Raw genomic sequence first — 26200 nt, 5'->3', positions numbered from 1 at the left:
TCCAAAGTTCTTCGTCAGTTGTAACCGATTAATGCGCATATTCTCACAACTCCCGGAACCCATCCGGCAACTCCCTCACCTCAAACCACGCCGTCGCCGCCCCAGCAAAGAGCTTCTGATCCCGGCGATTCCCCTGATGGCGCATGAGCGGATGCATCACCGCGAACGTCTTGGGATTCTGCATCCGTCCGATCTGGGCCAACTTCCTCGTATCATGGGGATGATCGCTGGACGGGATCAAGAGACTCCTCTTGCCCGCGGCCATGATCAAGATTCGTGCCGTCCAGGACGGCGATCACTCGTGATGCTTCGTCGAGATGGCTTTGATGATATCCCGACATAAAAAAGCCAGGTTATTGTCATCTTCCTGCTGAGAAGCGACCCGGATATGGGCGCCATCCATAAGCCATTTCGCCATCGCGCGTGGGACGAGCCTTTCGATCTGATTCATCGTCCACAGAGCATACGGTGCGTAGGAATCAGACAGGTTGGCGAAGATTTCATACCTCGACACGAAGATGGCCTCGTCGACTCGATCCGGGAACTGCGACGCAAGGTCGATCGCCACGATGGCGCCCAGACTGAGGCCGATGATCTTTGCTTTGCCTTTGATTGCCTTCTGTCGGATCAGTTCTGCCAGCAGGGTTGACGATTGGCGAACGGAGAAGCCAGCTCCTGCAGCTGCTGCCTCACCGTGTCATGGTAGATCCGGTAGCAGCAGATGATATCCCTGTCCCAGCAACAATGGAGCCACGAGATCCCACTCGTTTCGTGAGGAGAAGGCGCCGTGGATCCGAAGAACGGTGGCTTTGGGGGCTGTGAGGAGTGGGGAGAAGAGACATCGTCGTATCCGATCATTTGAGACACCTAAAACGAACACTTTAGCTCATGAGAAGTGCCCTAAGAGAAAAAAAAAATCACCGCATACGGAGTACACGTTGCGCATATTTCTAAGGGCTCTCTACTTGATCATTGTTTTTTCGTCCATGAAATCTCATTACTGCAGCTCCGAGAAAGATAAGACTGTCTTAACTCCTTATAAAGGGACTCTAACTATACCAGCAGGGATCACAGGACCATGGAGGGAAAGGAAAAAAAAAAAAACAAAATCTACTATCATAATGTTTAGATTCATAGATCAAGAGAATGATCTAAATAGGAGGAGAAGATACAAGCTCCTGCCCTAACCCTGCCCTAACTAAGCCATGAGGCAGGCTGCTGAACCAGTCTGCTACATCAACAGGGCAAGCCCAATGATCCCTGTTTACAAGCTCATACTGCCGCTTCCTCCAGTATCTTTCTCGCATTCCCATGATAGATCTGCTTCTGTTCATCCTCCCTGAACAACCTGTCCACCTCCTCATCCATCCGCCTAGCCAGGTCCTCCACTAATCCAGCCGGTGTATACGGATAGTCGCTGCCATAGACTAGTCTCGACGCGTCCGTCTGTCTCAGCAGGCCCTGGATCTGGTCTGGGAACGGAAACCCGGCCAGATCGAAGTAGAAGCGGGAGCGCAAGATGGATTTTGCTTCATCTGCAGTCAGCGAAGCTTTGCTACTGCCCAGAATCCTCGAAAATGCCGCCACGCGTTCTAACACCGGTGGCAGGACAGCGCCGCAGTGGCAGGCGAGAAATGTAATTCCAGCACAGCGTTTGGCCGTCCCACACAGCAGCAGATTGCTAATCGCCCGGGTAGTATCAAACATGAACTCCAGCATTGGCGCTGGATGGTGTGGAATGGGGTTGACAGTCTCAACAACTGTGGCAGCAGACACAGACGCAGATCCAGACTCCCCGGAGCCAACTCCCCCAGTCCTAACAATATGACAGGACGTCGGATGCAAAAAGACAACCGCCTTGCGCGTACTCAACAGATCAAACACCGGATCCAGTCGCGCATCCCCCGGATAGACCCCGTGCGCGTTGGTCAGGATCTGAAAGCCGACGGCCCCCAGGTGGTCGAGCGCGTAGTCGATCTCTTCCAAAGAGCCCTCTACGTCTGGCAGAGGCAGCGAGGCAAAGAAGTTGAATCGCTCCGGATACGCCTTGCAGATGTCTGCCAATTCGATGTTGGTCCTGCGGGTGAGTTCTCGCGCTTGGTGGGCGTTGTCCGGGCTGAGATTCGTCCCCGGAGAGCTGATGCTGAGGATGGATCGGGAGATGTGGAGGCGATCCATTAGGGCGATGTGGGTTTGGGGGGACCATTCCTGTATCGTATAGTTAGTTCAATATATGTATTTATCAGCATGAAAACGAGATTTGCAAGATGGGTATTGCCCCAGGCTGACTGACTGGAATCGCAGGCATGCCGTCTGGCTTCCCCTTTCCGGCGAGTCGGGCCTCCTGGCAGTATTCGCGGAAGCCCGGAGTCACCGCGTGAGTGTGCAGGTCGATGCGTTCAATGCCGGCCATTGATCAACTGCTCTTGTACATACCTTCAAGTAGAAAATGAGGAAAGAAGATCAAAAATCTGCTAATTGAACCTTCCTTGTTTTCTATTGTGAGGTACTAAAAGTGTTGTGTAACCAACTGCATGACTCGGGTACAGCGGATGGTACAGAACGACCATGACCATTGGCTTGATAGACCCGAAGATTGTAAGGACAGAAACCATCAAAAGAACCCGGGATCAGACCTAAATTCCGTCTGAGAAAGGGCCACGAAATAAAGAAATTATGGAAATATCATTTCCCTAAAACATGGGACATTCCGTCGTCGGTTCAAACCCACTGAATCCAGCTAGGTAGTCCAACCCTAGCCCCAGGCCCTAAGCCCTATGTCTGGATCTCCTCCTTCCGCAATAGGAAATGCGCTGTGATTACGTAGGGCAACAGTCGACCGGCACGCTACCCGGTCGCCAAATCGGGTAATGGTAAATTACCGACGTACTGTAATGTACCATCCTTACCCCGCATTTCTTTTCTCCTGCAACATTTTCTCCATTTCCCTGGGCATTATAGAGAATTAACGCCTATTATCAATGTTGAGGTTAAGGACGAGATCCAATCTCCCAGGGACACAAGGAACCTCCACGAGATATAGTACGTAGTCAGTCGCATAAGTCAACTACTGCGGGGCAGTTCCAACTGTTGATACCCTGGCATCATCACGTGATGCGGATACCGACACGCCCTTTTGATGACATCTCTCGGACTTCCATTTTATTTTACTCGCCCCCCGAGAGGACAGGAAACGACTATATTTACAGTACATGGGGTTCTGTACAGTACATAAGGTCTGCTATGGTTGCAAAAGCCAAGTAAAGATGATCCAACCTGCACGTTTTTCTTCTTTGTTCACACGACGCGCTGCAAGCACGTGTATCCAGGCCAGAGCCAGAGTCGCAACTATGAGCTATTATTCCACTACAGCACCCTCACAAAATAGTGATGAGTCTCGAAGAATTCATATCTTGGGAACGGGCAATATCGGAGCCCTTGTCGCGCACACACTGGCCGGTTTGCCGGAGCAGATTCGGCCGCGAATCACGTTGCTCCTTCATAGGAAGAGCCTCCTCGATGCCTGGAGAAAACGAGGAGAGAAGCTCGATGTGCTGCGGTACGAAGACGGTGCTTCGCAGCCACGAAGTGGTATAGACGTCGAGCTTGTTGAGCCCGATAGCAATGGCGGAAGTAAGAACAGCGATTCAGCGGAGGGAAATCCTGCTATCCGCCATCTGATCGTCTCCGTCAAAGCACCACAGACGGTCAGCGCCTTGCGCGCGATCAAAGACCGTCTCGGTCCGGCCAGCACGATCCTATTCCTGCAAAACGGCATGGGGAGTCCGGATGAGGCAGCTGAGAAACTGTTTCCGGCGCTTGATACGCGGCCGCGATTCATGCAGGGAATTGTCTTACCTGGAGCTTTCATGATTGAGCCGTTTGTTGTCCGGCATGCAGCTCTGGGCGACATTCCGATGAGCGTCCTCCCACGGCGAGACGACAGTGACAACGAAATCATCGACAGCTCACGATACCTGATGGACACTCTCACCCAGGCGCCAGTCCTTGGCGCAAAGGAGGTCGAATACACGGAGCTGCTGCAACGACAGCTGGAGAAGCTCACCGCCAACGCCATCGCCAACCCGCTGACTGCCATCTTGAACGAGGCCAACCATGTTCTCGTTCACCCTCATATGCAGCCGCTGATCCGATCTCTTCTCGCGGAAACAGCGCTCATCATCCGGTCTCTACCAGAACTGCAATCCGTACCCGGCGCGCAGGAGAGGTTCGCTACCAAGCGACTCGAAGATCGCATTCTGCCGTACCTGGACCAGGTGAAGCAGAACATCTCCTCGATGTGTCAGGATCTCCGCGCGGGGAAGAAGACAGAAATCGAGTACATCAATGGCTACCTGGTCAAACGGGCGAGGGAAATTGGCGTGCCGTGCGAACTGAACGCTACGTTGCTGCAGATGGTTCTGACCAAGCAGGCGGTAGTAACGAAAAGCTGAGAAGGCGAACTTGATGGATAGATCCATGTCCGATAGTCGTCCAACAAGATGGGTTGTGTTGGAAACCCTGCGCCCAACCAACAGCCACCCATGCAGGTGCAAACGCCATATTTGATGAAGTATGGAACTTGATTTGTCCATGATACATAATTACAGTACAATACATACAGCATATACATAAATGTACATTATTCTGATCATTCCCACCATCACGTTTCCTTCAACGAGTCTTCATACAAAACCCGATTAAGAGTTCCTGGCCTTGCATGTTTATTGAGAACATTCCATGCTGCTTGCTAAATCATGTCACAGAAGATGATGCGGCTGATGCTTGATGTGGATTCCTTGCGCCAGCCTCATAAGTTATCCATTGTCTGGATGTGACTAGTGGTCGCAGACATGCCAGCCTCGATCCTCGGGTCCGCCGGTATAAAACTGAGATACGCCTCTTACGTGCACTGGATGTCCCTGACGGTGTTTGTTCTTTGTGAAATTGAATCCAAATGAGCGCCGCACTAGGATTGATGGCATTTGATGTGAAATCTTTTCCTACACATTGGACTCTGCCAATGTGGGTTGCAGGATTGTGACTGCTGAAACATGTCGACGAACCACGTGAATAGTATACGATATCCGAAGGAAATCTTGGCTGGCCATTCTGGATGATATGCGAATTGTCCAGACGTTGAGCGAATGGATGCTCTCCCCAAGCCCAGGACCCCCATAGATCCACCGGTCTGTTTACCAAATGAGCCATTCCGTGTGATGCATTCTGTGTCGAAAAATGTCGGGATTTGATTATTGAAGCTGTCAGGGGCGTCGGATCCACGAAATACATCCATCTCGTGATTGACTGTGCCAGAGATGTTTGTTCTGTACCTAAGAATGTGGGTACCTTCGACAAGACGACTCGAATTTTGACACGTCGGACGGGTACATAGGATAGGTAAATCGACTGAGCCCGGCAATGGGAGGTCCAGAGTACGGAACGTGATCGACAGGACGGGTCTCAATTGCTTTGACCGTCTCGCTAGACGGTTCTGCCATGGACGTGATCTGTAAAGATAGGAGAAGCACGAAGCGAGCCTGGTGGCCATGGCAATGTCACTTCAGCGAGCTCTATCAAGTCAACCGGTACGAATGCATCGGTATTGTGATGGATGGAAGTTCTGTTTAGCAGTGATGCAAACACAGGCCAGGTTGCTTGGTTGCAGATTGCTGACGAGCACGAGGCTAGTAGAGCGCTAGGAGGATCTCTCTCGCCAGTTTGAATCCTTGACATACAGTACACCTGATCATACATGGCTCAAGCCAACCCAGGTCTGTTATTAAACCTCGACAAGTGTCACATTTGGATGGACGCCGTCTCTTCATCGATTGCACCTTTGTCGTGTCAGAGACTGAGCGTTTGTGGGTCGTTGACTTTCTGTGTGAAGTCATGTATAGACAGTATGTTCACTTCTGCAGCATGGGTTCATTCACTGGTAGGGGTGTTGCAAAAATTTGTTGACAACATTCTTAAACCTAAGGGAGTTGTAAAATGCCAAAGGCAAGTGGCCGATGTCTGGCAACCATTCGAATGCTGCGGCACCTGACATCTTTAGTGTCAATGTCTGAAGAAACGCCAGGAGAGATAAGTTGACCAGCTTTTTCTTAATCCTAACTCAAATCGGAATGCTATCGTATCGGACAGGATGGGCTGATTTTGCCTGAGCGTGTTCTCGACGATATGGCGTCTGAATTGAGGATTATTGAAATTTCTGAATTGGGATTGGTCGTTGATGGGATCTCAAACACGCCCAGATGGATAGGATCATCCGGCAGGAAGTTTATGGTGTCCTGCTGACACGCTTTCTTTGGAAGTTCCGAAAGTCGACAAACCCATCCAGCAATAATCTTCCTGCATAGGCATGGCATGAAGTGCTGCTAGGGCAGGAGCCGCATGTCTGGAAATTCTAGAAGATGGAACAGAGGCATCAGGATGAGGCCGCCGTGTCGCGAATAATTGGTCGCTCTTGGCCCTTCCTTAGCAAGACGCACAGATGGCATGTCCCTGACGTTGTTCGCCGTCATGATGAGTTGCAGAAATACCAAGGGTACTCCTGTGTCAACTACACAAACCGGTGATATTTGACACCCGACTCTTGGGCTCTGGCCGATTCAATCTCTCCTTGAGCTTCGTCCTGCCTCTTCATTTTGGTGGAGTTGCTCTCTGGAGTCGCTTTCTTCTGCTCCGCTTTCTCCTGCTCGATTGCAGCAATCGACCGCCCGCTCGCCTGTCTGGGGCCAGTGAGTACATCCTCCCTGCTCTGCCAGGGTAGTCGTCTAAGGAAAGGGCTCTTCAGGAGGACCTGGACCTCACTCGGAGTGGTCCTTGGGATAAAGCCCTTGACATGGGAGTTGGATGGTCATTGTTCGTCTCGACTACACAGTCTGATTTCGACTGCTGTGAACGAGGCCGGTAATATCGGTGGATGAAACGTTGGTTTGAAGCAGGGAGTTTTAAAGAGTTATATAGTAGGCAAATTTCTAGATATCAAGCAGGGAGACTGAAGCTGAGAGTCTGAAGTAGGGTATTCTGCGAGTATGGAAGAAATATAGGCCTGACTGCAGCCAGAGCTGGTATAAGTAGGCAGCCAGACATCCTTTGTTCTTCACTGGGTGGTTTATTATTCACCCGGCATCTTCCGTCCGTTTCGCGGGTGACTGCGTTAGAAATGTGAATTGCATTAAGGGTACCTAGGTACATACATAATTCCTACTATTCCTTTCTTGAATTGTTGACTGGTTCAAGTGAATGGTTCAATCTAACACTGACAAAGATGCAGCTGCATCAACTAGAATTAGAAAAATATATATCGTTTGCCAACAAGTTGTTCGATCCCAGTCAGCCTTCATGACATAGCTTTATGAAATACTACACAGAGGATTTCAGTGAATGCTCCACCCTAGGGTCTACTCTGTCGAAGTTGAAGCAGTGAAGGTACCATAGGTTTAATTCCCATAATTCAACAAGCGTTGTATAGGGATAGGGCTAGGATTCTTTACGTAAGCAATGACCGGCTCCAGCCGGTTGGTAGCGTACGCCAGTTGGCGAGGACGTGCTTGCTGCTGACGACCAATCGGGTTGCTGGATTCCCAACCGGCCCGAGTCAGCTGCCATCCGGTCGCCGACGGTAGCCGTGCCGGTCGGCATGGATACTCATATCAGCTGACTGAATGATGTTGTCAGCCGTACAGAGTAGCAGTCTGATATCAGATGCTGGTGTATTACACAGCAGGTAGATAACATTATCCTCCAGAACAGGCCAGTAGAATCACGGACGGTAGTCGTGTCATCCAATCAGATAGTGAATCCACCTGCACGATCATTGGACCCTTCTAGAACCTACATCATCAGTTCCAACTGTATGGACGCTCCCGTACCGGTGGCGGCGCCAACCCGGCGGAAGCGTATCTTGTCCCGGAGATGCTCTATCCGGCTATTTATGCTTGCCCAGCTGGTTGCTTTCTGACTGCTCTCTACCTAAGCTTCGATGCATTCTTAGATACTTTCGCCGGCTTGCACGATGGCCTCAGGGCGTGCTCTCCGGCCGGTTTCTAGACAGCTACCCTCGTTATTCCAGACGAGATCTGTGAGCACCACCAAGAATGCCAAATCGTCGGTAGCAAGTGCCTCTCCACCCGCAAGTAATGCGATCCAATATCGAGTACCTCAAACTCCCAAGCCGGAATCACCGCTGGCAAAACTACCGCTCTCGACCGTCCTGCGATCCCTCCTGATCCTATCTGTCTCCTCGTCCCCCCTCCTCCTCCGACCATGCATCTACACGCTTTCCGCCTTGGCGCATCCCAGGACGTCCCTCACCGATGTCTCCCGCAATCCTGCCCTCCACTGGCTGATCAAGCAGACGATCTACAAGCAATTCAATGCGGGAGAGAACAAGCAGGAAGTCCAGCGTACCATCGACGATATCAAACAGCTTGGCTATCGCGGTGTGCTGCTAGGATACGCGCGAGAAGTTCTGGTGGGAGAGAGCAACACCAGTCCTCAGGATGAGAAAGCGGCGCGTGAGGAAGTGGACACTTGGCTGCAAGGAACTCTCCAGACCGTGGATATGGCAACAGAGGGTGACTTTGTCGCGTTGAAGTAAGTATGCCAACGTCCAATAGTCTAGTGACCTGACTAACGGCAAACTCTTAGGTTGACCGGTATGGGCACCCAAGCGTTACACCTCCTCCAGCAACGGTTGCCGCCAACCGACTTCATGGATGCTGCCATCCGCAAGACTTGTGATGCCGCGATTGCAAAAGGAGCCCGTCTCCTCGTCGACGCCGAAGAACAGGCGGTGCAACCAGGGATTGAGCAGTGGACGATGAAGTACCAGAAATACTGCAACAGCAAGACTCCCAGTCGCGCGACGATGTACGGCACCTACCAGGCCTATCTCCGCTCCACACCCACCACGCTGGCCAAGCACCTGGAAATCGCTCGACGGGAGGGTTACACTCTGGGCGTGAAGCTCGTGCGCGGTGCATACCTGAAGACGGAGCCTCGACACCTGATCTGGGCGACCAAGGAGGAGACCGATCGCTGCTATGACGAGATTGTCGAGGCACTGTTGACGCGACGATACAACTCTATGCTGACTCCTGCTGACGCGTCGGCGAAGGAGTTGCCACCCGTCAGTGTCATCATCGCCACCCACAACCGCGAGTCGGTGCAGAAGGCACACGCCCTCCGCCTGCAGCAAGCAGCAAAGGGCGAGCCACGCGTCGAACTCGCTTACGCGCAGCTGCAGGGTATGGCCGACGAGGTGAGCGCCGAACTCGTCCACGGGTTCGAGGACAGCAGTGCTGCCGCTCACGAAGACACCAATGTCTTCAAGCTCCTGACCTGGGGCTCGGTCAAGGAGTGCATGGGCTTTCTGCTTCGACGGGCAGTGGAGAATACGGAAGCCGTTGCTCGAACGAAGCAGTCGCAGGAGGCGATGGCCGGTGAATTGAAACGACGGTTTAAGAAGGCTTTTGGATTGGCAGGTTGACTTGACTTGACGCGACGCCACGCGACGCGACGCCCGCGCTGACGCTGACGCAGACGCTGACGGGGATACGGCGTAATGATCTTTTCGGGTTTTCTTCTTGGCCAGCGTATTATTATTGGGTCTTTATTCTTTTCTTGGACTGTGTACGATACCAATGTGCTAGACAAGCTTTCCTTATTAGATGCTAGCTGCAATTCATTGAATATGGTCTTCATTGACCACTGTTCTTGAAGTAATTTGCGACGATAATAATACTCTGTAGTACAGAGTATACTCGTACTAATGCTGATAAGATAAGATGATCTCGGCTTATCTCCGATATCGCCTACCATCGGGCAATGTGGGGCAAACTGCGGGGAGTTCATTTCCCCGGTGTGCAACATCTTCGCTGCAGGTTCAACATTTTCTTGTTGACAATTGCATGGAAGTTCCTTTGTTCAATCTAATTGATTACTCGATACGCGCAATTCTAGTCTGCTGCCAGGATAAATTAGCAGCGTCTCTGAAGTGGACAACACACACCGCAGTAATAACCAATTCCGCACCATGCTGCTCCTCCCTGAAAAAGATGTCGCCCAATTGCTTCGCCGTCTGACGACTGAGCAATGTCAACGGATCCTCAATGCTCTATCAGATGCACTTGGCGCCTTCTCCGCTCAGACAGCGTCATCTGAAAAGCTGATCCACCAGCCGCTGCGCAGCCACATCGTCACCAAAGACGGCGACACCTCCCTGTTCATGCCCGCTTCCGATACAAGCACGACAGGTATCAAGATTGTCGCTATTCCAGCGCGTGGCAGTGGCGTAGACGGAGTCATCAATATCCTCTCCCCACAGGGAAAGCTGACGGGCGTGCTCAGCGCGGGAGAAGTCACGGCGTTCCGAACCGCGCTGGCCACGATGACCCTTTTCACTCGCTGTTCTTCTCTGCCCAAGAGACGTATCCTTATCTTTGGCTCGGGCCGGCAGGCTGAATGGCATGCGAGACTCGCTCTGCTGCTCGTCCCTGACGAGATCGAGAGCATTACTTTCATCAACCGGGGACGAGAGAGACTCGAGAAAATCGCGCACGATCTGTTCCCCGAACTGCGTCAGCGCTATCCGAAGGTAGCAATGAAGGTCCTCGCAAAAGAAGGAACGTCGGACTTTGACGCCCAACTCCGATCGGAGCTCGCGTCCAGTGACGTTCTTTTCTGCTGCACTCCCTCGACGGAACCTCTTTTTCCGCATGCCTACCTGCAAGCCGGTCCAAAACAACGGTTTATCTCCCTAATCGGCTCGTATAAGCCGCACATGCAAGAAGTCGATACGGAGACGCTTCTGTCGGGCTGTGGCAAGATCTATGTCGACTCCAAGGAAGCTTGTCTGGAGGAATCTGGGGAGCTGATCAAAGCGAACGTGAAAGAGGAGCAGCTGGTCGAGATCGGAGAGCTCTTTGCGTCTGCGGAATATAAGACGGTGACGCCCCCTCCGGGCTCGAATGTGGTTTTCAAGTGTGTGGGTATGGGCATCATGGACTTGGTCGTTGCCAAGCCGTTGCTGAATATTGCGAGTGAGTTGGGAATTGGCACGGAGGTTGAGTTCTAAAAGTATTCTAAATTGTTGGTCTTGTTATAGCTTTATTCTTTCCCCGGCATTTATTTCCTCCCATATGATTACTCGTTCTCAACTCCTTTCCTCTCTTCATTATATTTGGCTTTCCTTTCCTCGTGTTTTACGACCTTTTCAGCGACTTTATCCGTCCCATGCAACCAATCCATCACTCCCAAAATCCCATACCCAACTCTCATATCCCGATGATGTCGATCATGCATCTCCACACTTGGCACCCTGAAAAAGTCATACCCGCTATGCGCCAACGCCGCGTCCCAGAGGACGATCGCTGCAAAGATGACTGCCGTCACGATGTGCGCCCGCAGCATCATTATCGGCAACGCGATCGGCATCGCGTTCTGCAGGACATGATCCACAGCATGCGAATATACCGCGCTTAGCGCCACGGGCGCCGTGAACCGGTGATGCTGTTTGTGGATCAGCCGGTACAGCCAGGGGTGATGCAGTGCGCGATGGACGTAGTAGAAGAGGACTTCGCGCAGCAGCGCCCCCAGGACGCAATGCACTACTATCTGCTGCGTGCTCGGAAGCCGTGGATCTACGACGAATGCTGTCCACTGGAATTTGAACAGCGCCAGGATCGTCACCTGCGTCGAGATCAGGAACGCGTAGTTCACGCCCTCGACGACCACACAGTCGATGACGTCCCACAAAGAGGGCTGCTGCTCCAATGGCTGCAGTTTGTGCTTCGCTGACCATGTCGGCCAGAGCACGTCAAGCATCTGGTACAGGAATGCGGGAAGCAGGAAGCCGACTACCTGCGCGAAGACTGACAGGGCTATCTCGATTACGCCTGGTGGATAGTGCAGGCAGGCGTCGATCCAGTGGCGCTCGAAAGTGTCGTATGCGTGAGCTAGAATTGTGCAGGGAAGTTGGCGAGGGAATAAAAACAAACACAGAGAATTGCTTTCTTGCTTTCTTGATTGATTGATTGATTGATTGAACTATCTAGAAAGAAGGTACCAGGTGACTAGGTACCTAGGACCTAAATAGGTCCAACATCCACATTCCGACATGACATGACATGGCAAAATAGATAGGTACAGTACATAAATGCATGTTCCTATCATGGCGAGAGTTTAGCCTAAATTCTATCCTTGTTGGCGGGCCACGGGGATATCTAGTTCAGATTCACTAAGAAGCTGGTATCATGGCACCTTTTTTTTTTGACTGAATCTGTAAAAAATAATTAATTATAGAAGAGAGAGGGAAAAAAATCCCACCAATTAGCGACCTTTTTAAAAATGCTTGCAATGAAAGACCTCGAAGAGCAAGGACATATACCTACCCACTTAGGTTAGAAGGCAAGATAGATCCCACCAATTCTCCCACTGCTTGTCGCATCGCATTGCATTGCATTGCGTCTGCGGTCCTCATTAATTATTCCGGTACTATCATTCTATCCTTTACATATATTGCCTGAATGACGTGACGTGGCTTGCATGCATGGTTGATAATAAGATCCGCACCCCCCGAACGGAATACCCCCGAACGGAACATCATGTCAAGACCCCTCCTATCTCGAATTTCACATGTTTTCTCAACCACCTTATCATCAATATGGCTTCCCATGAGAAATCTATATAATTAGCACTTACTAATTTGGCATATGGCAAAATTAGTTCTCTATAAGCTGCTGTAAAGACATATAGTATCCCTTTGACTACCCTCCATAGCTAAAGGGCTGGCTCAACAAATTAATATACTAGTCTAGGACTACAGCAGTATGTAACACCTATATAAGAGGAGTTCCTTATTAAATAGATAATTAAATAAGATTCTTAAGGATTTCTACCTATGTATATAAGGGCACAAGAGATAGTAGCTCAAATCCTTTAAATAAATAAAGATACTGCTCCTCTAGGGAAGGCATAGGTCTCAAAATTTACTTAATATAATCTATAAGTTACTTCTCATATTAGATAAGGGATTAATATAAAAAGGATCTGTCATTGTTGCCTGTGCCCGAGAGGCTGGGCGTCCATGGTGAAACGCCGCCGCTAGACGACGCCGTTATGCCCATCTGCAGGAGAGTCTCTTTGCCAATGGGAAAATGCCTAACCGCTGATCGTGATTTCGCCTGGCTGTGCTCGAGACACATTGCGCGTCCCTCAGCGCCCTTCGTGCATTTGTAATTCACCATGCGTTGGCCTGGAACAGCCGATGGATTGATCTTATGCTAGATATGACACCACGGGTGCGCGATCGGCTGAGTAGCTGTAATTCCGGCCAGGTCCGTGACTCGATCCTCTTTGATTCGTTCTCGACGTGACCGAATCTGGCTCCCGGCTCTCCTGCGTTGTGGAAGTGTGAGGGGATGGCTTGGCCTGCATTGCCTCGGGGAAACGGGAAGGGGCTGGATCCGCGTTAGAATGATTCTCCTCCAGATGATGACGATGTCTAATCGGGTGCTTTGAGGATTTCTCGTTGCAGAAATGATGAAACAAAGACAACCAGTCTATCTAAAGCTTGCTCACTAACTCCAGGGGACGTATGGATTCACGCATGACTATCTAATATGAAGGTGTTCTACCGAATATATCCCTGCAATGCTGCAAGCCCTCTTGGCGCATGATGCGTTAGCGTATGGGGCCTTACCACGACAATTTCCTACACCTCAACCTCGCTTCTCAGCGGGGTCTGTTTTTGTTCTTTTCCCATGGTGAATATACTTCGTCGTGTTCCATCACCAAGTCCAGAGATCTTCTCTGTCTTTCATGTTATCCCAACAATATATATTAAGTTGAGATTCTATTCAGAGCAAAGCTAGGTATATATCACCATGTCTCCCTTACGGATCCGAATTCGTGAACCTCAAGCACTCTGCCACAAGAACTCTCCAAACTTTTATGCCGAGAACACATTCCAGATCGATGAACCCGACTTTGCCCTGGAATGGCTACAAAAAATAACCACACCCAACGTCAGATCCCTGCGCAAACTTTGGATTTATGTTCATCCAGTGTATCATGGAACAATATGGTACAACCTCTTCAACAAGCTAGCAACGGAAGCGGTCAGCCTACAGGAGATCTCCATATACCTAGACTCGGAGCCGACTTGTGGCTACTGGGGGCCAGCAGTGGACGTCAATTTTGTGCGAGCACTGGCACGTATCTCCAATTTACGGAAATTGGAAATTGATGGGTACTTTCCGAAGGAGTGGCCGATATATCTGGAGGAGAAGACTGGGTTGAAGGTGTGGCAAGCAGAGAAACAAGGAATATACAATGAGGGGTACTTGTCAGCGTTGAGAGAGTTTCAGAGACGTCTTAAAGATCAGCATCCTTAGATCAATTGGGCGTGCTTACCAGTTTTGTGATGTCATTGTTCTGTTTCAAAATATATGTCAACGTTCTTCATGCCTATTAGGCTTGGCAGCCGATGCCGATGTAGCGAGTTGAGGCGTCTGGTCGCCTGTTTTCCCCGGACTGGGGAGTCTCTACGTAGCGACCAGAAAATCAGATAAGTCAATCGGTCGATCAATCAATCAATCAAAAAAAAAGGTGAACGAAAATATGCACGCTGAGGCAGAGTCATGACTTGACAGTAGACACTGTTCCCGTTTGTTTCTTTTTATTTTTTTATTTTTATTTTTTTATTTTTATTTTTTTATTTTTATTTTTTTATTTTTTTCTTTCTTTATTTTTTTCTTTCTTTATTTTTTTCTTTCTTTATTTTTTTCTTTATCGATTTTCTTATTCTTTCCATTATCCCTTGTTTTTATTCTCTTCCTCATCTCACCATCATCATTATCCATCAGTCAAGAATGGCTGGTTTTGTTGGACATTCCGGATCCCTGGTTCGAAGCCTGAGCGCCACCAAAGTCAAACGGACCCAAGGAAAAAAATCCGCCAAGAACATTTCTGGAAGACTTTTTTTTTGGCAAAAACACGTGCCTGAGACGTTAAGCTCTTGAACATCAGACTACCATCGATACGGGCGCGATTCGGCTATAAAAACCTGTCGAATACATAGGGTATTCACCTACATATCTGTATCTATAGTGGTCTTTTCGAGAATTTCAGTGTCGTGGGCTGACATATGGCTGTTACCTGTTTCGCTCACTAACGGCAATGACAATGCGGGATCTCCATTTTATAGAGAGAGTGCATGTACTATCCCTATTACAGATGTAGATATGCTAGCTCGTAGATGGCATTAGAACTTTTAACCCCTGTTCATTATCTTCAACGTTCTCTTCCATTTCTGTCCGCCTTCTGGCCCACGGCAGATCGTTCATGATTTGCTGGCCCGGGCGGAGTGCGGGGGTTCTTGCCTTATCTTGCTCCGCCAGTCATGGCCGCTTTTCATCTCCGATACTAATGACTGCCAGCGCCGCTAATCACCCACCACACGCACATTCAATCCCAAACACATGCATGCCCCCGATTGTTTATATGCAATCAGATGTCTCTGACAGGGGCCTTGGGGTTGGCACCTCCGACGTGATCCCCGTCAAGCGGCCGATGGAAGGTCCGCACCCCAATCCGCCACGGTCGAAGCGGCCCCGTGTCCCCGAGGAGAACCGCAAGAGGGCGGTGAGAGCGTAAGTTCAGTCCAGCTTCAGCTTAAAAAGCCTCAATTAATCGTGTATTGACTCCTGCAGGTGCGATGGATGTCGGAGAGTCAAGGAGAAGTGTGAAGGCGGCGTGCCCTGTCGGCGATGTGTCCGCTATCACCGCGAATGCGTCTTCAACACACCTCCAGAGGGAGAGAAGGTCTCCCGAAACATCGACAGGTAGACAGCAATTTTATCTCTGTGAAAATTCTCCTGATCAGCGCTAAATGTTGGAAATAGGACTTCCGAACGCCCCGCCAGCTTCAGCCGCGATGATGACGCGGAGGCGGAGCGTGTTCGGTATATGGAACGCATCTTGGAGCACTATGTGCCCAATATCAAGTTCGACATCCAGTCCCTGCGCAAGGTGGCTGAGGACCTGCAGAAGAAACATCGGGACCAATCCGACTCGGACGGCCCTCCGACGCAAGTCGAGGTCGACGACGACGAGCTGGCCATCGATGATGAGGATTTTACCATTCGCGCGTTGCCGGATAACACGACGCGTAAGCTCCCGGTTTGTTGACTAATTGTCAGTCTGCTAATGTTTGCTTTTGCAGAGTATTCGGGAGAATTTTCCTATCTGAACTTCTCTATGAAGATCCGACGAAAGATTGATGAATGGATGCAACATGCGGCTCAAGAGGTACTTCGACTTTCATTCTTTCCTCATACTGCGTACTGACCGCTGCAGGATCCCGCCGATGCAGTACCGTTCGAGGAACGATGGCGTGCCACTCAGCTCCAGTCGGGCTCCGCTCTGGTGTCGGCAGCCATCACATGCCTGCCACCTCGCTATGTGGCCGACTTTCTGGTCCAGACGTCGTACAAGTATGCGCAGACCAACAACTTCTACGTGGAAGAGGACTGGCTGCGCGAGAAGCTCAGCACGTGCTACAACAATCCTGCCAGTCTCACATCCAGCGACGCGCCCGCCGTGTGCGCCATTTTAATGGTCCTGGCAATCGGCACGCAATTCGCCCATATGGATTCTCCCACCCCCGTCAACAAGCTCACGCCCGGGTCTTCAGACGATCATCGCTTCTCCGAAGACGAGGTGGGCCTAACCTTCTACCACTTCGCATCCAAGCTGCTGCCGGATATCATCGCAACAGCCTCCGTTCGAAGTGTGCAGGCTTGTCTGCTGATGGGAACTTACCTCCTCCCGCTTGATACCTCGGGGCTTTCTTATACCTATTTCGGACTTGCCCTGAAGTTGGCCATCCAGAACGGCATGCACCGGAAGTATTCCGGAGAAGATCTGGATCCACACATGCTCGAAGTCCGCAATCGAGTGTTCTGGACCGCTTACACGATCGAAAAGTACGTCCCATCCTCTTATTCTGCTAGTTCAAACCTAACGCGAAACAGACGTATCAGTATTCTACATGGCAGACCAGCGTCGATCACTGATGCGGATGTTGACGCTGACTTGCCGGTCGACCTGCCAAGCCTGCGGCCGCAGACTCAGGTGTCCAACTACACCAACATGGTGGCTCTAATTACGTTGACGCTGAAGCTAGGAGAAATTGCAAACGAGATGTTAGTTGAAACAGAGATTCAGGTGCCATAGACATCCAGCTAACGGGTCAATAGATCTCTGTTACGAAAATGCCGGAAATGGCAACAACCGGGATGTCTCGAAAAGTTGCTCACGCTAAGAAAACAACTCATCGAATGGTGGGCAACGTTACCGGAAGAGACGTGCTGTCGTGACTTGAACCCGGCCGGCGGACTCTTTCGATCCAATGTCCATCTCAAGCTAGACTACTGCCTGACCCGGATCTTCATCGGACGGCCGTTTCTCTTCAGCAACGTGAAGAGTGTCAACCAGGCGTCAACTAGTGGCCCCTCCCAGAAGGCTTCAGTTAGTCGATCCCGCTCGATCCTGGTCACGGACTGCGTCGAAGCGGCGCTCGAGATTGTCGATCTGTGTCGGCTGCTGCGGGACGAGACCGGTCTTGCTCGCGCGTCTTATACCGAGTTCAGCTCCTGCCGGGCTGCTCTTCTTGTCATCCTGGCTCAGAGTCTCACCAAGCGAACAGAGCGTCTCCGGAATGCTCTCTCACAAGGTATGGGATTGATCAAGATCATGTCGATGGGCGTGGGATCCGCGCGGTCAGCCGTTAACGTGATTGAGGCGCTGGAGCGTGCGATCCGTCGCCTCGACGATTGGAGTGAATCGCAGGCCCAGAATCGCCAGGACGTGGTCGACTCCGGCTATGAGCGGTTCAAGAATTGGGAGATGCTATGGAAGTCGGGGCCGATTTCACCCGTCACGAGTGCGACAGCAACGACCCCGACCAACATCGGCAACCAATTTCCGGGAACAACCGCAGGTGCTCCACCAGTGAGCTCCCTGTCATCATCGGCTGCTACTGCCGCCGCTCCAGGGGAGGCTGGCAACAGCAGCAGCAGCAGCAGCGGCAGCAACAGTGGACGGGAACCGCACAGCCACGGCGACGCCACCAAAGCCCAGGTCAGCACGAGTAGCAGAACGGGGACGCCCATCCCACCCCTCGACTGCACCCATTCGCCCACGGGGGCACCCCAGACCCCCCACTTTGGGTTTGATGGTTTCATCTCCAATTTTCCCCAGGAACTGGACGAATTTACGGCCATTCCATGTTTTGACACCGAGGTGTCCCAAGGCGTCGGTGCAGAGGTCGACGGTGGACAGGGCGAGAATGACCCGAGGTGGATGCAATTTGTGACGGATTGACACGGTTTATGGCATGGCATGAATGGAGTTTGTTCGGTTCGTGTATGTATTTTCCTTGGTTGGATTGGCAGTTACTGTTATAGATACCACCTAGCCTGTCTAATTTTTATTTTTTATTTTTATTCTTATTTATTTTTACAATTTTTTTTTCATTTTTATTCATTTACTTATTTTCTGATTCTTGTTTGCATTCTTCTATTCTGTCACCATCCAGTGGAAATGTACTACACCGAGATAACCTTCGAAGTTGGACACAATACCCATGGATAGGTACACATTCGATCCAAGGACCAACCAAATCAGGCATGTCATGTGATGATGCGACTAACCTACATAGGAAATATCATGTGACCCGAAACCTCGCAGCCGATCTCATCGATTTTGGGCCTTTTCCATGGCATTCAGCACGCTGAGATCGGTTTGGCTCGGAGGTCTGAGTCCTGCACGACATTCGAAACAGGACCTACCGAGGATTGGAAGAACCAGCCCGGTTGGTGAACCGGTTCCCGAGCCGGTCGCTGAATACAGGGCCGATCTGCACCTGTCACCCACTTTTATCTCTCCCTGCGCCTATGATAACTGGCGCTTATCGACGGAGTCTGCAGTTGGGGACTCCACTCGACAACGGCTCCAACGTAGTTTTCTGCTCCTGACTATTATGCAACCTTATTACGGTGCAAAATGCACATTGGGCCAATCCGGCCTTCTATACGGAGTCGACCAGAGATAACGAACGCGGAGAAAAATTTCTACCCACAATTGACTTGTTGACTGTTCTCCACAAAGTGGCCCCCCGCAACAAGTTCATAAATTAATCATGTCCGCACCTGGGGACCCCAGAGCTCCTCCTCTCTTTTGGAATTCTGCCAGAAAACAGCTCACCGAGGGTCCATCATTGTTGCATCCGCCATGAGCACAATGCCAAAGGACGTGGAAGAGGCCAAGATCGAGCCGCTGCGGAGTGCGCCCGACATGTGGAAGGGCGAGGTCAATGGCGTGAATGAGTATCGAGGGCAAACCCATCGTGGCCTGAGCAGTCGTCATATTCAGTTCCTGGCCCTGGGAGGATGTATCGGGACGGGACTCTTCGTCGGATCTGGAGCGACGCTGTCGACGGTTGGTCCTGGTGAGCAGGCAAGACTCTTGGGGGATTGACCGGTTTTCTAACATCCTCAAAAGCACCCTTGTTGATGGGATATATTGCCATGTCGAGCGTCGTCTGGGCCATTATGAATGTGTTGGGCGAGATGACCACGTACCTGCCTGTGAAAGGCGTCTCGGTGCCGTATTTGGTCAATCGCTTCACTGAGCCTAGTTTGGGCTTTGCAGTGGGTGAGTAATTTTTTTTTTTAAAAAAAAATTTATTATTACGCGTCACATTGATTACTACTGCTGGCTGATACTCACCCTGCAGGATACAATTATTGGTAGGAACACATGTCGAGCCATCCTTAGCAAACAGTATCCCCAGCTAATCTATTCAAGGTACTCGTTTTCCATGTTGATCGCCTCCGAAGTCACCGCTGCCTCTCTCGTGATCGAGTATTGGACGACAGAGGTGCCTGTGGCGGTCTGGATCACCATCATCCTTGCTGGTACGCTCTCCGTTCATGATTTGCGGAGTAGTCATGCTGACAACGGCAGTGATCCTCTTCCTCAACATCGTCGCCGTCTCCTTCTTCGGTGAGGCAGAATTCTGGTTCGCCTCGATCAAGATTATTGCAATCATTGGCCTCATTATCGTCGGGGTGGTCCTTTTCTTCGGGGGCGGCCCCAACCATGACCGGTTGGGTTTCCGGTACTGGAAAGATCCCGGCGCCTTCAAGCCGTACCTGGTCCATGGCGACACCGGGAGGTTCCTGGCCTTCTGGACCGCGTTCATCAAATCCGGCTTCTCTTTCATCTTCTCCCCCGAGCTGATCACGACGGCTGCAGGAGAAGCCACTGCGCCCCGCCGCAACATCCCCAAGGCCACTAAGCGGTTCATCTACCGGCTGATGGCGTTTTATATCCTGGGCACGCTGGTCATCGGCGTGACGGTCGCGTATAATGACCCCAACCTGCTGTCTGGTGTCCAGAATGGCAGCTCCAACGCCGGCGCGAGCCCTTTCGTCATTGGCATCCAGAATGCGGGCATCAAGGGTCTGAATCACGTCATCAACGCGGCCATCCTCACGTCCGCGTGGTCGTCGGGCAACTCCTGGCTCTATGCTGGCTCTCGAACTCTGTACTCGTTGGCCTGTGCCGGCCAAGCGCCCAAGATCTTTGCTGTCTGCAATCGAAAGGGCATTCCGTACGTGGCGGTGCTGTGCACGTTTGCCATTGGATGCTTGTCTTATCTGAACGTGTCGAGCTCGGGCTCCAACGTGTTCTACTGGTTTACCAACATCACCACTGTGGGAGGCTTTATCTCCTGGATTGTTCTGCTGATTGCATATTTGGTAAGTAGCAATACCTTTCCCGAGACTGGCAGAGGACAAGTGGAAGTCCCTGAAACCATTCCAAATATTGGCGATGTTTAAGCTGACCGCTCAGCGATTCCGCGGCGCCATGAAATTCAACGGCATGATGGATCGGCTCCCGTTCAAGACTCCCTTGCAGCCTTACGCGACCTACTACGCCTTGCTCCTCGTCTCGCTTCTCACGCTGACAAATGGCTACGCCGTCTTCTTCCCTGGCAACTTCACCGCCTCGGGGTTTTTGGTGTCATATATTGTCTTCGCCATCTTCCTGGCGCTGTATCTGGGCCACAAGCTCTGGTTCCGGACGCCGTGGATGATGAAACTGTCGGACATCGACGTCGTTTCTGGGGTCGACGAGATCGATCGGATGGCGGAGGAGGACGGGGAGAGGAAGCCCAGGAATTGGCTCGAAAAGTTCTGGTTCTGGCTTGCTTAGATGGGATAGAATAAGGTGATCTTGAGGCTTGTTACTCGCGTCGCTAGATATATACTCCGTATATACAGGGATAGATAAAATAGAGCCCTTGAAGGAGATGGGTGGAAATCAGAGAATAATTGTCTGATTGATTGATTGATTATTCCCTCTCTGCAAAGGCACGTGCGACTTGCCATTAGGTAACAGAATCGTCCCCCGCAAAAGCTGGCTGTGGGGAGGCAACGAAATACGGAGTACTCCGTACGGAGTAATTTGTTCGGGATGCAGCCATCGTTATCTTATCGCGATGACTTCATTACCGGGAATGCGACCGGCCCGGTGACAACCCGCCCGGAAACTGACGCCGCCGTCCAATATGAATGACTTCTTCCGTTCCATATTATTATTCTTATTATGAAGCAAGCTCGCAGCTGCTATATAGCTTATCGCAGCTGATCACGGGTCAGCTCCTCATCGAATCCGTTAGGCTGGTCACGCGTCTGGCCGGTCCTAGGCGTGCCGGTTTAAGTTAGATTAACTCCGCGCATACTTATAACGTCACCGCCGTCACCGTCGACATCCAAAAAGCTTCGAAAATCGTTCAGCAGCATTGAAGTCAGAACAGGGCAGCAGAAGCTGCAGCAGGAAAAAAATGGGCTTTCCTTCAGTTGTCTCTGCCAGATCAAGGCAGCTTTGCAGGCTCGCTGCTCTGCGCAGCTCCCCGCGGAGCGTGCGGGGTATGGGGACTTTTGCCAGTTTCAGGATTCCCCCGGTCAACAATGAGCCCAACGTGAGTAGCTTGAATTTTGCTGTCTCTATACCTTTCAGGTCTCCGTACTGACCTTTCTCTCCTTAGAAACACTATCCTCCCGGATCCCCCGACCGAAAAGGCCTCCAGGATGCGCTCGCCAAAGTGAAGCAGGCTGCACCGCTCAATATCCCCTTGGTTATTAGAGGGAAAGAGGTATGTTGCCAATCAAAAAAACTCTCATTTAACTACTGCTGATGATTACTAGATCAAAAGCTCCAGCGTCCAGACACAACCCAACCCCTCCACGCGCAGCCCACTCGCTACCTACTACAACGCTACCAAGGAAGATGTCGAGGCGGCCATTGACGCTGCCCTGACTGCGAGGAAGTCATGGGCAGCAACACCCTTCGCCGACCGGGCCAGCATCTTCCTCAAGGCTGCCGATCTGATTTCTACCAAGTATCGCTACGACATCATGGCCTTGACGATGGCTGGCCAGGGCAAAAATGCCTGGCAGGCGGAGATTGATGCTGCCGCCGAGCTGTGTGACTTTTTCAGGTAAGTTTGCGGCCATATTGGATTTGCAACGTCAATGCTAACGATGATGTCAGATTCGGCGTGAAGTACGCTGAGGAACTGTATTCTCAGCAGCCAGTCCATCATTCGCCTGGTGTGTGGAAGTGAGTTTACATTCAATATATGTTGGTGTTAGGGTCGCGAACTGACTGGTCAGCCGTCTGGAATACCGCCCTCTCGAAGGCTTCGTCTATGCCATCAGCCCGTTCAACTTCACCGCCATCGGAGGGAACCTCGCCGGAGCACCAGCCCTGATGGGCAACGTGGTCATCTGGAAGCCTTCGCCATCCGCCATCGCGTCCGGTCACCTGGTCCACCAGATCCTCCTGGAGGCAGGCTTACCCAAGGACGTCATCCAGTTCGTGCCCGGAGATGCGGTCGACGTCACGAGGACAGTCCTGAACCATCCCGAATTCGCTGCGCTGCACTTCACCGGTAGCACCAGCGTGTTCCGCGCGCTGTACGGAAAGATCGCCAGCGGCGTCGCGGAGGGCAAGTATCGTAGCTACCCTCGCATCGTGGGCGAAACGGGCGGCAAGAACTTCCACCTCATCCACAAGAGCGCGGATGTCAGGAACGCCGTGGTGCAGACGATCCGGGGCGCGTTTGAATTCCAGGGTCAGAAATGCAGCGCGACGTCGCGCGTCTACGTCGCTTCCTCCATCGCCGACGAATTCCAGAAGATGCTCGTCGACGAGGTGAAGCAGATCAAGATCGGCGACCCATCCGACTTCACCAATTTCTGCGGCCCAGTCATCCACGAGGCAGCCTTCAACAAGCTCGCTTCCGTCATCGACGACTCCAAGCGCGACCCCGAGCTGGAGCTGCTGGTCGGCGGCACCTACGACTCCTCGCAAGGCTGGTTCATCCACCCGACCGTCTACCGCACCAAAAACCCACGCCACCCGCTACTTCAGCGCGAGCTCTTCGGGCCCGTCCTGGTCGTCTACGTCTACGACGACGCTTCAGAAGCAGGATTCGCCTCCATCTGCGAGACCATCGAGCAGACGAGCGAGTACGGTCTGACAGGATCAGTGTTCGCGCAGGACCGCGCCGCGATCCGCTTTGCCGAAGACGCACTGCGGAACGCCGCGGGTAACTTCTATATCAATTGCAAGAGCACAGGTGCTGTAGTCGGCCAGCAACCCTTCGGCGGTGCGAGGGCCAGCGGCACGAACGATAAGGCCGGTAGCGCGAACTTGTTGGCGCGGTTCGTCAGCTTGAGGTCGGTGAAAGAGGAATTTTTCCCCACGTATAGGGTTACGTATCCTAGTAATGAGCCATAGCCTTGCAGCTTGAGGTTGATCGGTTGATATGTGTGTACTTGTTTCTTGTTTGAGGGGTGTATCTGGTTCTACTTCTGCTTCCTTTTCATTTCTTCTGGTCTGTTTGCATTTGTATTTCTTTTTTCTGTACTTTACAAAATGCATGATTTCGATGGGTGGGCGTTGCGCAATTCATCATCATTGTTTTTTTTTGGGCAGCAATCGCTAACATTATTAATTCTTTTTGTCGGGTCGGAGGTCGTAAAAAGGAATCTTTCGGAAATCAGGTGTTAAGCTCCCCAAAACAAAAATTATTTTGTATTGGCGCAGCCGATATCTAGTTCAGATTCACCAAGAAGCTGGTGCCATGGTGCCTCTTTTTGGCCGAGTCTGCAACATTTTGTGTGTTTTGGAATATGGTATTTGAACTTGTTATATTATTACTACAGTTAGTTAATATTGCTAAGTATGTTAAGGAGGAGTTGGAGGAGCTCTCTCCCATATTTTCAAATAATATTGGGGGTCACTTACATAACTCTGATAGTAGTAGTGATTCGAACCTAGGAATTTGGAGACGAAGCCACCCTCTGGCATTGGAGGTTACTTTATTTCCTGATTCGGACAGCCTAACTTCAAGGGTGATTGATGGTTAGATTGGTAAGGCCAAAAAGAAATGACCGCTTAACACTTGGAGGATGGAATACTAAGAATTCGCGGCACATGTCATAAAAAGTGCGTCTTGCGATGTATTTTTTGGTAGCTCATACGGTAAAGCCTATTTCAAACAATTGGCATAATGCATAAGGAGTCCATTTCTTCGCGATTGTCTGTATACTTACCTCCAAGGATGCTTCCATTGTAATTGTATAAATGCACATGGCGGTGAAATTCAGGATTTTGCTGCTGGAGTACGCTTGGCATGGCTTACAGACGATGGGGCCGATAATATGAGATCGACCGTGGGATCGCACAAGAGAGATCGAGACCATTCCCAAAGGGCGACTGTTTCAGGAGCAAATCACTCCGGTCTTCAGATTGGTATTCAGAATGGTAATATCAGCGTGTCGTTTGTCCATGTCTCATCCCTCATGACAGATATGTCAGCTGTGATAAGAGTGTTTGTAGCGTCAGAACGTAGTCGTGGCAGCGATTCAGACATCCCAGCCTCGATAACGAGCTGAGTCTGGTTGACTACAGAAAGCATAAAGCTGCCATTGCTAACCACAGCCGTTGGTAGAAACTCCAATGTATTTGCAAGCGGTGGCTGAAATCGTCGCATTGATAGAATGACCCAGGTTTTGTGAGCGTGTTCTGTATTGTGTCCTTTAGCTCTGGTAGATATGCAATGTCCCTCGACGCTCTGCGGCAAATGCATGAGAAGAGACAATCCAATATCGTATCAAGACGCATACGGCATGTAGCTTCGTTGGTTGAGTCTTGTCCAAGACCAGCTGATATCCCGCAAGCGTGATTTTATATATGGCATTTCTCTGCCATTCACATTAACATCAAGTCATGAGATCTCTTTCTCTCTCCTCAAAGGACAACTGATGACAGGAAGTTAAGCTTATGCCAATCCGGGGAGATTAGGTGAGACGACGCAGTGGGAAAATCAGGGGTAAACAATGCACTGCCTGGGCGTTTCCTCCTGCTCCTCCCTAGGCCGCTCCGGTAGAAGCCGTATGTTTCCGGTCAGAAATAGATTTGGCAGAGGCTTGAACTCAGTGCGAGATTGTGCATGAAGAAAGCCATTTGCAAACGAATTCGCGTCAAAAGTGTCATTCCAGATGCGTGATGTCACCTTACTACCAGACACCACGAATAAATGTATACTGGAATCTCCTGGGGCCCGAACAGCGGAGTCTCGTGGTCTCCGGACAGAAATCGGGTAATCACCGTAACGAAATAAAATAAGACCTTTTGGCGATAGATCATCTCCTCCTGCAGTTTCCGTCCATTGTCAGGATTCGTGGCACGCAAACATGCTGTGTATTGTAACCTCCTCATATGTCCTGCAAACCATTGCTGTCTCGAAGCGACAACCTGATGGGGTTGTCGATGATAGGATCGCTGATCGAGTCTGTCTCCCCAATCATCACGATTACGACATCTTCCTCTGAACTTGGTGATGCGTCAATAGTCTGACTTCGTTGATCCAGACCAGATTGGGTAGAGGAGTTGCCTTTTTGGCGGTTTCTGCAACCTGCGCCCGGTATGGGGATTTGCGAAAGGTATCCCGAACATCGCAGTTGAGCAATGTCTGAGCAATGTCCAATGCCAGCTCTGCCTCTTATTTCAAGCAGGTCAAACGTTCATCAAGGCAGAGGCTAAAAAG

At 51.0% G+C, this 26200-nt stretch overlaps 10 protein-coding genes across 10 annotated transcripts; 7 read left to right on the top strand and 3 right to left on the bottom strand.

The window, feature by feature from the left end:
- Positions 1-43: 43 nt before the first annotated feature.
- VTN77DRAFT_6648 (uncharacterized protein) lies at positions 44-2413 on the bottom strand (the record flags this gene model as incomplete). Its single annotated transcript, XM_069422949.1, has 5 exons — positions 44-227; positions 300-619; positions 694-867; positions 1279-2208; positions 2294-2413. 5 exons carry the CDS (start codon positions 2411-2413, stop codon positions 44-46), a joined length of 1728 nt encoding a protein of 575 aa, XP_069276096.1.
- A 937-nt stretch (positions 2414-3350) lies between these two features.
- On the top strand, positions 3351-4454 carry VTN77DRAFT_6647 (uncharacterized protein; the record flags this gene model as incomplete). Its single annotated transcript, XM_069422948.1, has 1 exon — positions 3351-4454. The coding sequence occupies one exon, from the start codon at positions 3351-3353 to the stop codon at positions 4452-4454; it is 1104 nt and encodes a 367-aa protein (XP_069276095.1).
- A 301-nt stretch (positions 4455-4755) lies between these two features.
- On the bottom strand, positions 4756-5292 carry VTN77DRAFT_6646 (uncharacterized protein; the record flags this gene model as incomplete). The annotated part of the gene is made up of 1 exon (XM_069422947.1): positions 4756-5292. The coding sequence occupies one exon, from the start codon at positions 5290-5292 to the stop codon at positions 4756-4758; it is 537 nt and encodes a 178-aa protein (XP_069276094.1).
- Positions 5293-8023: 2731 nt separating this feature from the next.
- Positions 8024-9499, top strand: VTN77DRAFT_6645 (uncharacterized protein; the record flags this gene model as incomplete). The annotated part of the gene is made up of 2 exons (XM_069422946.1): positions 8024-8604; positions 8659-9499. 2 exons carry the CDS (start codon positions 8024-8026, stop codon positions 9497-9499), a joined length of 1422 nt encoding a protein of 473 aa, XP_069276093.1.
- A 546-nt stretch (positions 9500-10045) lies between these two features.
- VTN77DRAFT_6644 (uncharacterized protein) lies at positions 10046-11086 on the top strand (the record flags this gene model as incomplete). Its single annotated transcript, XM_069422945.1, has 1 exon — positions 10046-11086. The coding sequence occupies one exon, from the start codon at positions 10046-10048 to the stop codon at positions 11084-11086; it is 1041 nt and encodes a 346-aa protein (XP_069276092.1).
- A 68-nt stretch (positions 11087-11154) lies between these two features.
- On the bottom strand, positions 11155-11835 carry VTN77DRAFT_6643 (uncharacterized protein; the record flags this gene model as incomplete). Its single annotated transcript, XM_069422944.1, has 1 exon — positions 11155-11835. One exon carries the CDS (start codon positions 11833-11835, stop codon positions 11155-11157), a length of 681 nt encoding a protein of 226 aa, XP_069276091.1.
- A 2060-nt stretch (positions 11836-13895) lies between these two features.
- VTN77DRAFT_6642 (uncharacterized protein) lies at positions 13896-14405 on the top strand (the record flags this gene model as incomplete). Its single annotated transcript, XM_069422943.1, has 1 exon — positions 13896-14405. One exon carries the CDS (start codon positions 13896-13898, stop codon positions 14403-14405), a length of 510 nt encoding a protein of 169 aa, XP_069276090.1.
- A 1033-nt stretch (positions 14406-15438) lies between these two features.
- VTN77DRAFT_6641 (uncharacterized protein) lies at positions 15439-18396 on the top strand (the record flags this gene model as incomplete). The annotated part of the gene is made up of 7 exons (XM_069422942.1): positions 15439-15662; positions 15723-15854; positions 15915-16180; positions 16235-16320; positions 16369-16997; positions 17046-17216; positions 17271-18396. The coding sequence occupies 7 exons, from the start codon at positions 15439-15441 to the stop codon at positions 18394-18396; spliced, it is 2634 nt and encodes an 877-aa protein (XP_069276089.1).
- A 909-nt stretch (positions 18397-19305) lies between these two features.
- VTN77DRAFT_6640 (uncharacterized protein) lies at positions 19306-21294 on the top strand (the record flags this gene model as incomplete). Its single annotated transcript, XM_069422941.1, has 6 exons — positions 19306-19522; positions 19576-19728; positions 19811-19823; positions 19882-19991; positions 20041-20837; positions 20932-21294. The coding sequence occupies 6 exons, from the start codon at positions 19306-19308 to the stop codon at positions 21292-21294; spliced, it is 1653 nt and encodes a 550-aa protein (XP_069276088.1).
- A 631-nt stretch (positions 21295-21925) lies between these two features.
- VTN77DRAFT_6639 (uncharacterized protein) lies at positions 21926-23886 on the top strand (the record flags this gene model as incomplete). Its single annotated transcript, XM_069422939.1, has 5 exons — positions 21926-22063; positions 22130-22237; positions 22290-22582; positions 22636-22704; positions 22758-23886. 5 exons carry the CDS (start codon positions 21926-21928, stop codon positions 23884-23886), a joined length of 1737 nt encoding a protein of 578 aa, XP_069276087.1.
- Positions 23887-26200: the final 2314 nt, after the last annotated feature.

The sequence above is a fragment of the Rasamsonia byssochlamydoides genome, assembly GCF_041956645.1.
Source record: "Rasamsonia byssochlamydoides strain NRRL 3658 unplaced genomic scaffold VTN77scaffold_50, whole genome shotgun sequence".
NCBI lineage: Eukaryota > Fungi > Ascomycota > Eurotiomycetes > Eurotiales > Trichocomaceae > Rasamsonia > Rasamsonia byssochlamydoides.
The sequence above is the reverse complement of the archived record's forward strand: the minus strand, read 5'-3'. Positions and strand labels throughout refer to the sequence as shown.